This window comes from Podarcis vaucheri (assembly GCF_965113315.1).
Source record: "Podarcis vaucheri genome assembly, chromosome: 6".
In the NCBI taxonomy this organism is placed as follows: Eukaryota; Metazoa; Chordata; class Lepidosauria; order Squamata; family Lacertidae; genus Podarcis; species Podarcis vaucheri.
In genome coordinates this window covers 67,455,215-67,470,048 of record NC_138764.1, presented here as the reverse complement: position 1 = coordinate 67,470,048, position 14,834 = coordinate 67,455,215, and the positions used below count along the sequence as shown (strand labels likewise).

The 14,834-nt window shown below is 40.9% G+C and overlaps 1 protein-coding gene and 2 long non-coding RNA genes across 3 annotated transcripts in view; 2 read left to right on the top strand and 1 right to left on the bottom strand.

Moving 5' to 3' along the window:
* The window catches only part of LOC309535373, a 214,986-nt gene extending 205,434 nt beyond the window's left edge, over positions 1-9,552 (top strand). Inside the window, exon 2 of the long non-coding RNA XR_014221228.1 lies at positions 8,446-9,552. This is a non-coding gene — a long non-coding RNA (uncharacterized lncRNA). The remainder of the gene's footprint in view (positions 1-8,445) is intronic.
* YOD1 (YOD1 deubiquitinase) lies at positions 184-3,535 on the top strand. Its single transcript, XM_082228385.1, has 2 exons — positions 184-467; positions 2,441-3,535. Exons 1-2 carry the CDS (start codon positions 260-262, stop codon positions 3,145-3,147), a joined length of 915 nt encoding a protein of 304 aa, XP_082084511.1. The 5' UTR covers positions 184-259; the 3' UTR covers positions 3,148-3,535.
* LOC309535369 lies at positions 3,333-8,452 on the bottom strand. Its single transcript, XR_014221223.1, has 2 exons — positions 3,969-8,452; positions 3,333-3,650 (listed from the first exon to the last, which is right to left on the bottom strand). It is a non-coding gene; the product is annotated as an uncharacterized lncRNA (long non-coding RNA).
* Positions 9,553-14,834: the final 5,282 nt, after the last annotated feature.

Below are 14,834 nucleotides of genomic sequence, written 5' to 3'. Positions count from 1 at the left end.
ACCGCGCATGCGCGTGGAAGGAATGGCGTGGGAGTCGCCTCAGCCGGATGTTTTCAAGCGATCTTTGGCTGGGAGCTCGCCCCCGAATCTGATTGGTTGTCCCGGTGCCGTGCACGTTGGTTCGATGGGAGAAAGGTACCAATAGGAAGTCTGAGGAAGGAGACGCGAGGGCTGCCGGTAGCCGCCGCCATTTTGCTGTTGGGGGGCTCTGAAACCCGGCAGCCGCCGCCGGGACAACTCTGGAACATCAGGCGGCGAGATGTTGCGGCTGCGCTGTAAAGCCCGGAGCGGCTCCTATCCGCTGCCCGGACTCACGGCGCACTCCCGCCTGCGCGAGCTCCAGGCCGCGATCGCTACCCTCACCGGGGTCCCCGTCAAGGCCCAGCGCCTGCTGCTCGGTTTCCCCCCGCTCGGCCTCGACCTCAGCGACGAGGAGCGGCGCCTCGGGGAGCTCGGCATCCACTCTGGTAGGCCTCTTCAGATGAGAAATTTTTTTTGGGGGGGTGGGGAGGGGTGTCTTAGCTTCCTCCTGAGAAGCCGGGGGGTGTCTCTCGAAACTCCTCCTGGCCCTGTACGATGTGTGGTAGTGTTGCCTGCTGTTGTGTAGCTGGACGAAGGGTTCAGTTCACGAGAAGCCTTGGGATATGCGTCCTCGCAAAGTGGCATTCAGAGGCATCTCACACCGGAACTGGGAACACAGGGTAGGTAGGCATTGTAACCAACAGTTACTGGTATTATTCTGCTCCGCGAATTTGCCTGTTCCCCTTTTTAAAGGCTTCCAAGTTGGTTGCCATCACCACACTTTTCAAAGGTGAGATCCAAGGTGGTGAGCGGATCCAATTATGTCCAACACTGATTAAAAGCAGCCTGTAATATTAACGTAGGTTGGGATTTTCGTCCAGTTTTTTGGCTAGTTAGAATGGATGTATCTATCCTTCCTCCCCAACCTGGCGCCCTCTTGGGTGTTTCAAGCAGTTCCCTCCAGCCCCAGCCACATGACCAATGGTAAGAGATGATGGAGACATAGTCCAGTAACATCTGGAGGGCACCTGCCATTTCCTTTTCTGCCAGCTGGTAAGGAAGGGAGAAGCCTGATTTCGGATGGTGCAGCTGAATGAGTGTTTTCACAAATGGTTTTAGAATGCAATCCTGTGTTCCTTGGAAGTGTGTCCCATAGGCTATAGGATAGAATGGATCTACGCCTTTAGTGTTGGGAAAGGAGACCTGATGTGAGAGTCTCCTTTTCTGTTTCTTCCTCCTCAGGTGTCTTGGCCCAAACAGTGTTGGAGCTCCAACATGGTGGGGCAAAAAGGGGGTGTTCTAGGAAGCTGCAAGGATCCAAAGCTATCTATGCCCCCCACAAGTCCACATACAGGGAGGAGGAAGTTTAGACACACTCCAAAAATTGCCAAAATACATTGCTTCCCTTTCTTTACTTTTGCTTCTGATTATTACAACTGGAAACTGATAGAGATGCAGGAGTGCCCTTGCTTCTGCTCTGCTGGGTTTACGTCCTATATATCTTAGAATAAAGCAGTTCTATTGTCTTCCACGTTCTCCTCTTACCCACCCCCTTTAGTATTGGCAGTCTAAGAGGAATAGTTCTGTCCAGCAATAATATTAGGCTGTCTTCTTAAAAAAATGTAGTTATCAAAAGATGAGTGGTGCAACATTTCTTTGGAGGGAAACTACACATTGCAAAATATTTCTGAAGCACAGCATGTATTCAATCACATAACAGGAAATATTGAAACAATGACACACATGTTTTGACATCCTATAATTGTCTAAAATTGGCTGGGTGTTGGTTGTTACTACCCAATAATTAAATTTCAGATTTTTGCTATTAGTATTGAATATTCTCAGCCTACCCTGATGCACAAGAGGATTAGTGTAGCTTCTCATCTATTTAAAATGGGGAATATGCTCTCTCTCGCGCTTTCTCTCTCTCTTTGTGTGTATAAATCTTATTCAGCAATAGGTTGTAATTCCAAAAACACACTTAATGTGTCATAAAACTCAGTGAGCTGTAGTTCTGTATGCACAATAATCCTGTTGACATCTGAAGAAAACATTCAGAAATTGTTGACTGTTAAATTTTAAAGCTATTTCTAGAAACCCTACAATGAAATTTTGAGTTTTCTGATTTCTGCATTTAGCCACCAGGAAATCATGCTGGCAGTAAAATCTAAATCTTACCTACATATTCATGACCAGTTTTTAAAATGCTTTACCTGAGTGTCAGAGTACTTAATATATTTTCTCAGTAACCATTTCAGCCTACAGAATATTATTACGCTATTAGATAATGTTGGGGAGGGGGCATCTGAAAGATTAATTCATGGTCGACTGAGACTCAGTAGGGAGGGACTTGTAGTTCATGCTCTTAATTGTTGCAGTAAACTATACCTTTATTTCTTTGTTCTGTTTTTCTTGACAGGTGATACACTAATAGTTGAAGAAGATGCAGCCAAGCCCAAGACTGAGTCACCCATAGTTACAAAACGGACTGTTCCTAATTCAGTCAGGGAAGCACTCCCTGTGCTTGCTCGGAAGGTTGTTCCAGCAGATAACTCATGTCTCTTTACCAGTATATACTATGTGGTAGAAGGTGGGGTTTATGACCCAGGATGTGCCCCAGAGATGAGAAATCTTATAGCTCAGATAGTAGCAAGTGATCCAGAATCCTATAGCGAGGCAGTACTAGGGAAAACTAACCAGGAATACTGTGAATGGATCAGAAGAGAAGATACATGGGGAGGTGCAATTGAGGTTTCCATTTTGTCTAAATTCTATCAATGTGAAATTTGTGTAGTGGACACCCAGACGGTTAGAATTGATCGTTTTGGGGAAGATGCTGGCTATGCCAAACGGGTTCTTTTAATTTATGATGGTATTCACTATGATCCACTTGAGCGTAAAATTCCCAACTCAGATATTCCACCCCAGACAATTTTTTCAGCATCTGATGACATTGTCCTTGCACAGGCTTTGGAGTTAGCAGATGAAGCCAGAAGAAAAAGACAGTTTACTGATGTAAACCGGTTTACATTGAGATGTATGGTGTGTCAGAAAGGATTAACAGGGCAAGTGGAAGCCAGAGAACATGCCAAGGAGACTGGGCACACCAACTTTGGAGAAGTGTGAATTTTCTGTGGGGTTGGTTATATCTACTACCTCATGGAACAAGAACAAGCCTCCAGGTTTTTAAATAAGCTGTATGTAATCAAATGAATCCATTATAAGCTTGAAAGACCTAAATTTAATTATGGCTGATGTGCACAGGTTTGCTGTGGTTAGTTTGAGAGGTTTACAAGCGTGTATGTGTGTCATTTTCCAACTGGCTTGGAGTGTTCTTTTCATGTCTAAGAGAACTAGAGACAACTATTGATACCAACTGCTCTTGAAAGAATCTGAACAGCTGATGCAGGAATTTCTCTGTGACACAACTGGTTATGCACTCACTACTGTAGCTAGCTAGGCTTGCATATAAGATTTTAGAATCACTGATGGAATAAAAATGTCAGCTTGGTTACAGAGTTTTTGATTATACAGTCTACTGAAGAGTTTAAGTTGGTTTCCATTCAAATTTGGTAAGATTACTTGTGTCTCTCAGCTTTGTTCATGCAAAATGTGTGTACAGTGGTGCCCTGCAAGACGAATGCCTCGCAAGACGGAAAACTCGCTAGACGAAAGAGTTTTCCGTTTTGGAGGTGCTTCGCAAAACGAATCTCCTATGGGCTTGCTTCGCAAGACGACAATGTCTTGCAAGTTCCTGTGGGTTTTTTCCCTCCCCCCTTTTGCTAAGCCGCTTATCAGCTGATCCGATAAGTTGATAAGCCGCTAAAAGCCGCTAATAGCGCTAATCCGTCAATGGGCTTGCTTCGCAAGATGAAAAAACCGCTAGATGATGAGAATCACAGAACGGATTCTTTTCGTCTTGCGAGGCACCACTGTATTTGTTTAACTAAAGGCAGATAAGCTACACAGTTGCCTCTTCAATATAGGAATCCCAAAGTTGGTTTATTTCAAATCACTGAACAAGCATACCATGTTTGCTTAAGTGAAGCTGTCATGATAAAGGGCTTCAGCTTGGAGGTTTAGTCTTCAGCTGTCTTAGATAGTGAAAAGCTACCAATAAGACCACATTTCCTTAGTACTTAATATATTGGTGCCCATTAATTACATTTTAAACTGTTGTTGCCTGCTTGGAGGCTTACGTGCATTACGTGCATGGCACGTTCTTCAAAATTACTGAAATTCCAACATTCCAAGCAATACAAATAAAAGTTTTTTAAAACAACAGATAAATCATATACTCAAGGTGCATTGGGAGGGATATTTCATGCCCCTTCCCAAATTGCCACATGTTTATTTGCTTAATGTGGAACGTTTGGGGCCAAATTCCAAGTAAGTCTGCCTCTTTTCTGGTTTCTAAATATGGCAGTGCTGGATTTCGCTAACTGCTGATTGTCTCCTCTTGAAACATGTCCAAGAAAGATGAACCTCAAACATGTACCTGCTTTATGATGTGAACTGAGGGGTTAGCATGTTTATATAATCTGTCAATTGGGATTGGTGCTTCTCACCAATAGTGGTAGTTCTTGATCTATATCCAGTACCACAATTTGGTGACTTGATAGTTATACATTTGTGGTTGCCATTATTAATATGACAGCAAGTGCTCCTATACTGTGATCCAACTCTTATTATATTGCATGGTTAAGTGCCACAGTCTTCTTGCTGCTGAGGCCTTTAAGTGGGTAACGTATCACTGGTTAGTATAAGCTATTTTGTACATGGGCTCTTGGCGTTGGGTCGTGAAACTGCTTCAGTATTTGGGTTGTACCTGGTATCTACAGAACTTTGATCACTTGAATGCTTCTGTCTTCTTTAATTATGAATAATTAATAGTTTGGTTTACATGTACATTTTTTATTTTTAGTAGAAACCAGGTCATTAATAGATTGCAGAACACCCACATTTACCCCTGGGCTAATTTAATTTCAGTTTAAGTTAGAACATTTTTTTTAAGGCAAGGATCTTTTTAAAGGCATTTTTTTTTAGATCCAGTAGGTACACTTGTTAGGACTAAGAATCTTATTTTCCTATAATTAAAGGCCTGCATATTTATAAAAGTCCCCCAACTCATCCATAGTTAAGTGGGAAAATAAATGGTTGGAATGTGGATAGTATCAGTAGACGAGTGTAGCATGAACCATGGAGTTGCAAGGAGTCAGTGCTAGCAGCCTACTATGGGTTTACATTATGCTGGGATCAGCCATAAATGCCAATTTCAGCACAGCATAAAGTTGTCCAACATAAACAGGTTGAGGCTTATTCCATGACAGAGTCAGTGGCATCAATCCCGCCCAGAGTCTAATATTTGATTGGTATTGGAATGAGATTGCAGCTGACATGCACTACTGACGTGTTGCACTACGATGTTGACATGGCTGTTTGTGCTTTCAGCTGTCTGTGCTGTTGGTTTGGGGTGCTAGACCTTAACATTATGCTTTTACCTTTTGAAGGGTTCTTTACAATCACTGCATATGTTTTTTAGCCATTTTGCTATACTTCTACATTATTTCCGTTTGGAAACATTGAAACTTTTGTTTTCATCCAGTTATAGGTGCTCAGAATGGTTGATGAAAACAGATTTGTTCTGGCCAGGTGATGTTAGTTTTAAGTTCCATTTATAGCAAAGGGAAAAGTTAGAATGAAATACTTCCATTGTTTTCAACAAAGCCTGCACTACAATAATGTGCATGGCTACTCAGAATGAAGTCTGTGTCTAGTGGGGCTTTACTCCCAGAAAAATGCATAGGATTGCACCCTAGCTCATAACTAACTAGCTGGGTCGGGCTAGTGCAGATACTACATAGAATTGTCCTGTGATATTTTGACAGAAGCCTTAATTGGACAAGCCAAATACAGTAGGGTTATGCTTCAGGAAGACACTTCCAATTTTTCCTTGGCTGAAGGAGGCAAAGGTGTAAATACAGTCGTACCTCGGAACTTGAACATAATCCATTCTGGAAGTCAGTTTGACTTCCGAAACATTCGTCTTCCAAAGTGCGGCTTCTGATAGGAAGCTCCTGCAGCCAATCAGAAGCCATGGAAGCCCTGTCGGACATTTGGCTTCCAAAAGAACGTTCGAAAACTGGAACACTCACTTCTGGTTTTCAATCATTCGGAAGCCGGAATGTTCGACTCCCAAGACGTTCGGGAGCCGAGGTACAACTGTAATTCCAATTAATGTGTTTTCGGCTTTGCTTGATTGTGTCTTAAGTAGTGCATATGAAGAGTGAAGCCAATGAAACAGATGGATTTTGAATAAGTGATATTGGTACTGATGTTGACTTTCAAGTCAGACTGACTAAGAGTGCAGCACACACATACCTAGGAGTGAGTCTAATTGAACTCGTGGGTTTTACTTCTGAGTAGATATGCCTAGCATTGCACTGTGAAACTAATTTAATTTTTTAAAATAGTTCTAAGTCTCTTCCAGTAACTTTTTACAAGCCTGTGCATATAGGTCTAAAATGTGTGGAAGAATAGAGGAAATAATATGTGACACATTTTACGCAAAATACTTGAGCTGGCCTAACACCAGGCCTAAAGCCATGTACTTTGAAGAAGTTTGCATTAAAATCAGTAGGACCTCCAATTGAATGTACCGTATTTTTCGCTCTATAAGACGCACCAGACCATAAGACGCACCTAGTTTTTGGAGGAGGAAAACAATATTCTGAATCTCAGAAAACAATATTCTGAATCTCAGAAGCCAGAACAGCAAGAGGGATCGCTGCGCAGCGATCCCTCTTGCTGTTCTGGCTTCTGGGATAGCTGTGCAGCCTTTATTCGCTCCATAAGACGCACACACATTTCCCCTTACTTTTTAGGAGGGAAAAAGTGAGTCTTATAGAGCAAAAAATACGGTATTTGAAATAAGATACAAAAGCTGTGATCTGAAAGTACTGATTTGAGTGAAATTCACTTGAATCCCTGTGGTCCTTTAGCTCAGAGTAAATTTATATTCCCGTATTTGTTCACTTAAGGCTCATCCACACTTCTGATTGCCCCAGGAAAACCTGCTGTTTACTGCTGAATTGAACCAAACATCAGTCAGGTTTTCTGCGGATTAACGTTTGCTTCAACTTAGCACTAAAGAGCGGGTTTTCTGTGGGAAAGGGGGGTCAGACAAAGGCAGAACCTCTTGAAGTGAGCCTTGACTATCTCAAACTGTTGGTAGACTATTATTTTGTCCTCAGTTTGCCTGGTTGAGAAATTAGTAATGTTCACAACAGTGGTGTGAAGGTGACCTATTGTTTGCATGGACAAAGATTCCCTAGGTCATTAGTTTTTTATATCTTTTCCTAGTAAATGTTAATTTTGGAAGTATATCTCAAGCTACAGTTTTATGGTTTTGCTGTGGTTTTTCAGGAGGCAACGCTTGATAATGGTTACTATTGAACTAGTAGACTTTAACCCCCCTGCAGCCTATCTTTAAAAAAGTGAAAACAAGTGCAAAAGTGTTATTTTGTCTTCCTGGATTTTACCATCAGTATTATGTATGCACATTACGTTTTAATTCTTTTTGATAAAATATTTTCAAATGTAGATCAGGTTGATTTTGCTGAAACCAGGAGCAGTGTACCTTCAAAGGACCATGAAAGATTGATGCATTTGAGGAGCAAAATGTTTGAAATTATACAAACTGCCTCAGAACAGACTTTTTAAACGGAAAGCCTGTTAAATCTCTCTGGCTGTTTTAATCAACCTCGGCACAAAGATGATGGTTATCTCCCGTTTCTCTTTAACATCTGGTTATCAGAGTCACGCTGCCTCTGAACATGGAGGTGCCATTTGACTTTTGCCAAATAGCCATTGATAGACCAAGCCATTTAAGCTAGCAGCCCTTACCGTATGCTTTAGTAGTAAATTCAAGTGGTTGTCTGTTAAGGTTTTTTGTACTGAATCAATCACAAATCACCAATGGGTGACCCTGAGTAATATTATTATGAAATGAGTGGGGGGAAATACCCTCCCAGCTTCCCCCATGCTTTGTAATCTCATAAATCGCTCATGTTTCCCTTTGCCTCTTCTAGACTAGTCCTAAACAGTTAAGATTTTCCTTGTAGGGATGATACCCCCATTCCTCCAAGCACCAATCAAATAGGACATAAACCTTCCTGCAGGAAATGCTGTTCTTCTGTCAGGATGTCCCATTGCCTTCAGAACTACTTTGCACAAAAAACTCAAGTATGCTGGTAAATCCGAGGCCTAGGTCACAGCCTAGAACACATTTTTAAAAATAAAAACTGTATTTATCAAATAGTCAGTGTTCCCTGTTCCTTTGTGATGTTTTTTGATTATTATTTTTTTTAAAAAAAAATACACCTGCATTGTCTTTAGAAGCTACTGTCTGCGTTCCTCTTATAGATACAGAAATATCAATTAATTCATAGGACTTCCATGTCCTGTGGAAGGAGTTGATATGAAATGTTATTCTGAAAATTATTGGTTGAAAGCATCATTACTGAACACATTCAATCTCTGGTGGAAAAGAATACATGATAGGAATTTCTAAAAATGACTATGTTGACATAGGACAATAGAAAGACAAGTCTCTTCCAGTAGCTTTCTTATTTAATGTTACAATATACTATATCCTTTTATAATAGGGAAAAATGTTTTTCCTGCTGTCGTCTTCAGTCTGGAATGATGAACAGATGCATCTATTCCTAGTCTCTGTTCAGTGCCAGCTTCTATGTACTGCTACATACAACTGCCATATTAATGTTCTGAGTGCTATCATTAAGCTTGAACACTTCAGTAAATGTTGAGAACTGGGTGTGGTATAAATATTGAATGTCTAAATGTTAATGAAACGCAAACCTGTAATGTTACTTGACTGGATTATATGTTGAAGCTCTGTTCTGAGACTTACAGATCTGGCAGCTATCACCAGCACTAACTTCCATAAGGATGAAGGAACTTCACTTACTCTTAAGCATGTGGCCTTTCGCACACTCTTATATGAGATGACTGTCTCAACTAACAGCACTTTAAAAGCTTGTCAATCAAAGTTTACAAGTTTAGTGTTTTTGCCTAGGAGTTAAGTGGTGCAGAAAGTGCATTATTAATTATTTTTCTGATATACAACATTTTAAAACTCCTGGTAACTATTTCCCAATGGCACTGCATCTTGCTGTTTCATACCATTAAAGTATGTTCTGTTGAACATGTGCCCTTGAGTTTAAAGTCGTTATAGCAGCAATAAACTGTAATATTTATGCATGCATATTCAACATTGTGATCACTTGTACTTCTTTCTGCTTTTTATCTTGAATAAACATTGGTATTTGAACATGTGCATAGAGTACAAGGACTGCTGCAAACTCTACTGAAAATATGACTCTTGCCTCTTCTACCAAAAAATACTATTATTTAAATTTGTATACCACTCTTCATCTGTAGATCTCCGAGCAGTTCACAGCATAAAAAGACAAAATAAAAACACAGAATACATAATAAAAACCAAACCAATAAATGTCAGTTTATTTCTTGTAGCGAAATTGATGAACTACAAATGTGTTTAGATTGCCAAAGTACTTAAGTCACTTAAATGAATGTATAAAGCTGCATTTTATTGGGTTTGACTGTTGAACCATCTAGCCTAATACTGTCCATTCATACTTTCAGCAGCTCTCCAGGGTATTGCGCGTACGTCGTGCCTATCACCTGCTACCTCATCCCTTCCTCCTTCAGTGAAATTAATTGAACTTGGCTCTCCTATGTTCAAGACGTGTGCTCTCCATTGGAGCTTTGGCCATCAATGCATTTGATGCCATATGGCTTACTTGTACGGTAGGCATTGATGAGCAACTATGAAGCACTCTTAGAATATTATAAAACATGAGCAACTTATGGGAGGTAATGGTGCTTTATAAAAGGGATGCTTTCCCTTCATTTGAAAAACAACAGAATTGTTCAGTTTCTTTAATCTCATGCTCTGGAAATGACCGTGATTTGGGTCAGAAAACAAAATACATCAATATCTTTTAAACAGTACATCTCACTTGCATGGCATATTGCATGTCTAGAGAGCTTGTAAAAATCGATTGGAACTGATCTCTAGTGTAAAATTAGCAATAATCTGTATTGTTGCTGCAAGGAGCACAAACTCATTCTGGGTCATAGAGTACAGTGTGAAGAAGGTGTACCTGTGCAATCTTTGGCTTGGCATTCTTTCCCTCGACCCCACATTTATTCCCTTAAGAGTGGCTGGTGGGAGAATGAATAATGTTTTATTCTAATGCTCCTTTAGCTGGTCTTGTTGCAATTGTACATCAGAAATACATGATCATTTTTTTTCTTCCCTGGAAGAATTACAAAATTGTAAATCTACAATATGGCAATGAATGTCCCTTAACTTTTTGAAAAACTATATTTTTAAGGTCAATCGAAACATTAATTTGGTGTGTAAAACTTGTAATCACTTGTAGTTATCAAGCCTTCTATCCAGGTTATTAAGAAGAAGAAGAGTTTGGATTTGATATTCCGCTTTATCACTACCCGAAGGAGTCTCAAAGCGGCTAACATTCTCCTTTCCCTTCCTCCCCCACAACAAACACTCTGTGAGGTGAGTGGGGCTGAGAGACCCCAAAGAAGTGTGACTGGCCCAAGGTCACCCAGCAGCTGCAGGTGGAGGAACGGGGAATCGAACCCGGTTCCCCAGATTACGAGACTACCGCTCTTAACCACTACACCACACTGGCTCTCTACTGTACTGATGCTTGGTCTTTACAAATTTAATCATTACTAGAGGCTTGGTTAACTGAAAATGTTTACATTTTAAGCAAGATTAATTGGGATTTTACTATTCTGCTCAGTTAAAGCTAGTCACAAGCTTTTGAATGCTAAGTCTTGTTTCTAGAGACCAAAAGAAATGCTTAGTGGTGCTTAATATGCAGGAGATTTCCAACAGCAGAGGGCGTCTCAATATTCATACTGTACAGTATTTCTGACACCAAAAGAAAGGCAATAAAAGTCTCAAGTTTTCTTTGGAGTGCATTGTTCTAAAGCTTGTATACTGCCATGTGGCTCTCTGCTAGAGCCATCAGGGTAGCTCTCAGCACTCCAAACAGAAATGACAGCTGATTGAAAACAGTAAAAAAGAGCAAAGCAACTCATTGCATGAAGTGATTAAATGCAGATCGGTTGGATGCAGAAGAAACAGCTCTTGGTCGTTTCCTTAAGACTAGAGGGGCTTTGGGCATAAGCCATTCTACAGCTTATGCTCACTTGTGCATGGAAGTATATTAACTCAGCTGCAAGAAGGTGCTCACTTGTGCAAAGGGTCTTCTGCTACTGTAGGTCTTTGCTTTAGCTCAGGAGTTGGCAAAGTTTACCTTGCCTGGGCCGGTTCACTCCAGTGGAGATCCCTTTGTGGGCCAGATTGTGCGTGAGCACACACGTCCGCGATTTCTGGCATCTGTGCAGATGCAATTTTCAGCATTGCGCATGCACAGACGCAATTTCTGGCTCAGCGGAAGTGAGTCCCTGCACTGTGCTGGTTTAGTGCAGCACGTGGGGACTCGCCGAGCAGGCGGCTTGGTTTGGGGGCAGCTTGTGGGCCGGTTAAACGATCCCCCATGGGCTGCTTGTGGCCCATGGGCTTTAGGTTGCCGACCCCTGCTTTAGCTGCTGGCTGGATAAAATCTGTGAGAAGCTAACAGTGAATGTCTGACTGCTGCCATTCTAGTGGGATTCAGCGCTCTGCTCATTATTAACAAAGCCTTTTAATTTAAAATGTTTTTCCACAAAAGCAGTGTAACTTGTTTTCAAAGCTCTAGCTGCTCCCTGTGGGTTAATGTTTGATGCTCGCACTTCAAATGGTGTTAGTCCTATTTTCAGTCTATAGCACATTTTAGCAGCCTTGGGGTTGTATACCTTTGAATCATGAATAATGGAACTTTCCTTCCCCCCCTCCACTTTTCATGTTACTAAAAATGATACATTATGATAAGGAGTACCAATATATGTACAAAAAAATCAGTTGTGGATTTTTGTTCAGTAACCACAATCTGCGCTTCGCTTCTTTAAATGAAGTTTGCTGCTGGAATTAAAGTTAAAACATGGATGAAATCTAGAGTAAAGGCCACAACAAAATTTACCTGCATACTGGTTTGACCAGCAGCTGAGGCGATACCATTATGTATCATTGCAGAGCTGAGTCCTAAAACTGTATTCTTTTTCTTGTATGTCTGTTTATTTTCTCTGTTTCAAATCTCTAGATGCATATGGTATTTAATAATATACAGTTGTACCTCGAGTTACAAATGCCTCAGGTTACAAACACTTCAGGTTACAAACTCCGCTAACCTGGAGGAGTTACCGTATTTTTCGCTCTATAACACGCACCCGACCATAGCACGCACGTAGTTTTTAGAGGAGGAAAATCCGTAGGCATGCCACCCGTAGGCATTCCCTCCATAACACGCACAGACATTTCCCCTTACTTTTTAGGAGGAAAAAAGTGAGTGTTATGGTGCAAAAAATACGGTACCTTGAGTTGAGAACTTTGCCCCAGGATGTGAACGGAAATCGTGTGCCGGTGGCAAATCGGCAGCAGGAGGCCACATTAGCGAAAGCACGCCTCTGGTTAAGAACAGTTTCAGGTTAAGTACGGATCTATGGAACAAATTAAGTTTGTAACTAGAGGTACCACTGTACTGTACATGCTAATTATATTAAGATGACTCATCCATTATGAAAGGACCCTGTGAAAAGCAGACACTGGGCTACTGGTCTCTTTCCAGTGGACTATGGGAATTCTGGCTGTGGGGTTCTTGCAAACAATGCTGAGCAGGGAGACCTTAGTCAGATCCAGCAAGGTACTTCATATGTTGTTAAACAAGGCTTCATGCCTGGAGAATCACTTAACTCAGATAAAACTCTTAGGAGATCCTGTATATGCAGTCTTGTTTCATAAACCATCATTTGAACACAGGAATTCTAGTTAAAAGCCCTGTTCCAATAAACAAACAACTATGACTTCTGGAAGACATCTGAAGGCAGGCCTGTTTAGGGAAGGTTTTATTGTTTGATGTTTTGTGTTTTTAATATTCTGTTGGGAGCCGCCCAGAGTGGCTGGGGAAAGCGAGCCAGATGGGCGAGGTATAAATAAATTAGTAGTAGTTGTATATAAAGTAAAATATGTTAAGGCACTTTTGTGATTTTGGCACTAGATTTACAGAATTTTACTGAGATGACCTGCCAAATCTCTTCTCTCTTGTTCAGAAACCCTTGGGCAAAATGGCATTTGCGGCATTTGATGTTTTCTGTTGCAGTTTTTTATATTTTATGGCTTTTGTTAGTTTTCTTGGCATTTATTTTGAAAAGAAAGGCAGAATGATAATTTTAGAGGTAAAGTGGAATTGTGAGTTGCATTGCTGAGAATATAAGGACCAAGTATTTTGAATCAACTGCCGTATTTTTCGCTCCATAAGACGCACCAGACCATAAGATGCACCTAGTTTTTGGAGGAGGAAAACAAGAAAAAAAATATTCTGAATCCTAGAAGCCAGAACATCAAGAGGGATCGTTGTGCAGCAAAAGCAACAATCCCTCTTGCTGTTCTGGATTCTGGGATAGCTGCGCAGCCTGCATTCGCTCCATAAGACGCACACACATTTCCCCTTACTTTTTAGGAGGGAAAAAGTGAGTCTTATAGAGCAAAAAATACGGCAATACAAAATTAGAACACACTTTAGAAAGTGTCCTGTGCCATTGGAGCTGTGCTGCAGCATTTCAGATCAAACATACTGCTTCTTTTCTGTTGTCTTGAGGAGTTCACCATAGTCTGTTTTATAGAAGGAAAGGAACCAAGTGACACACAGATGTATCTCCAGACACATGGAAATACTTATTGTTAGTGTTAAGCTTAATTTCATAATCCTTTCCTTAGACACATTATGTTTTTTAACCAATCTGAAAGACCTACCACTATGAGCTCCATATTTCCAAAGGACGAGCAAGACAGCTGTAGGCAGAACTTATACAAAAAACAGCAGGCCAGTCCAGTGGCCCATGCACTGGCCATTAATCACAACACAGTGATTCATGTATGACAGCCTTTGGAGCATCCTGAAAGTTATCTATCTAGTCCTTCGACCTCATCAAACTGTTGATGCCAAAATTGGTACCTCTCAAATTCTGAGCTTCTTCAGGACAAATATTGCCTGTTAAGTGGTGGCTTAAAGTAGTTCATTTTGCAGTGCAGTATACCCCGCTGGTCACAGCACTCTAGGGACCATCTCGTCAGGAAGTCCGTTCCATACTATTGCAATGTGGGTCCTAATTCAAATGTTATCTTGCTGGACTAACGGGAAGCAAATTGCTGTTTGATTTTTATTCACTTTCACAACCTACTTCAGGGAGTGTTGTACTGGTTGAGCTGGAATAAATGTTGAGTTTTTCCTCTCCCCTTCCATCAAGTACTTTTTAGTTAATAATTAAGAAAATGGAATGCTGAGCATATGCAGAGGTGACATTTGTGTGCCAACTTAGAATAATACTTCAGTGATGTGGAAAGAAAGAGTAGACAGTGTTGGGCAGAGGAGGGGCCCCCTGTTTGTCCTAACTTCCACATGGTAACATTTATTAAAATTTGTGTTCATCTTTAAAATTAATAATACAGCTCCTCCTCTCCTCTCTCCAGCATTTGCATTTGGACTAGTTTCCATTACTTTTTCAAAAAATTTGAAAACCTAACATCCAGCATGGTGTCCTTTAAAAAGGTAAGGGACCCCTGACAGTGAAGCCAA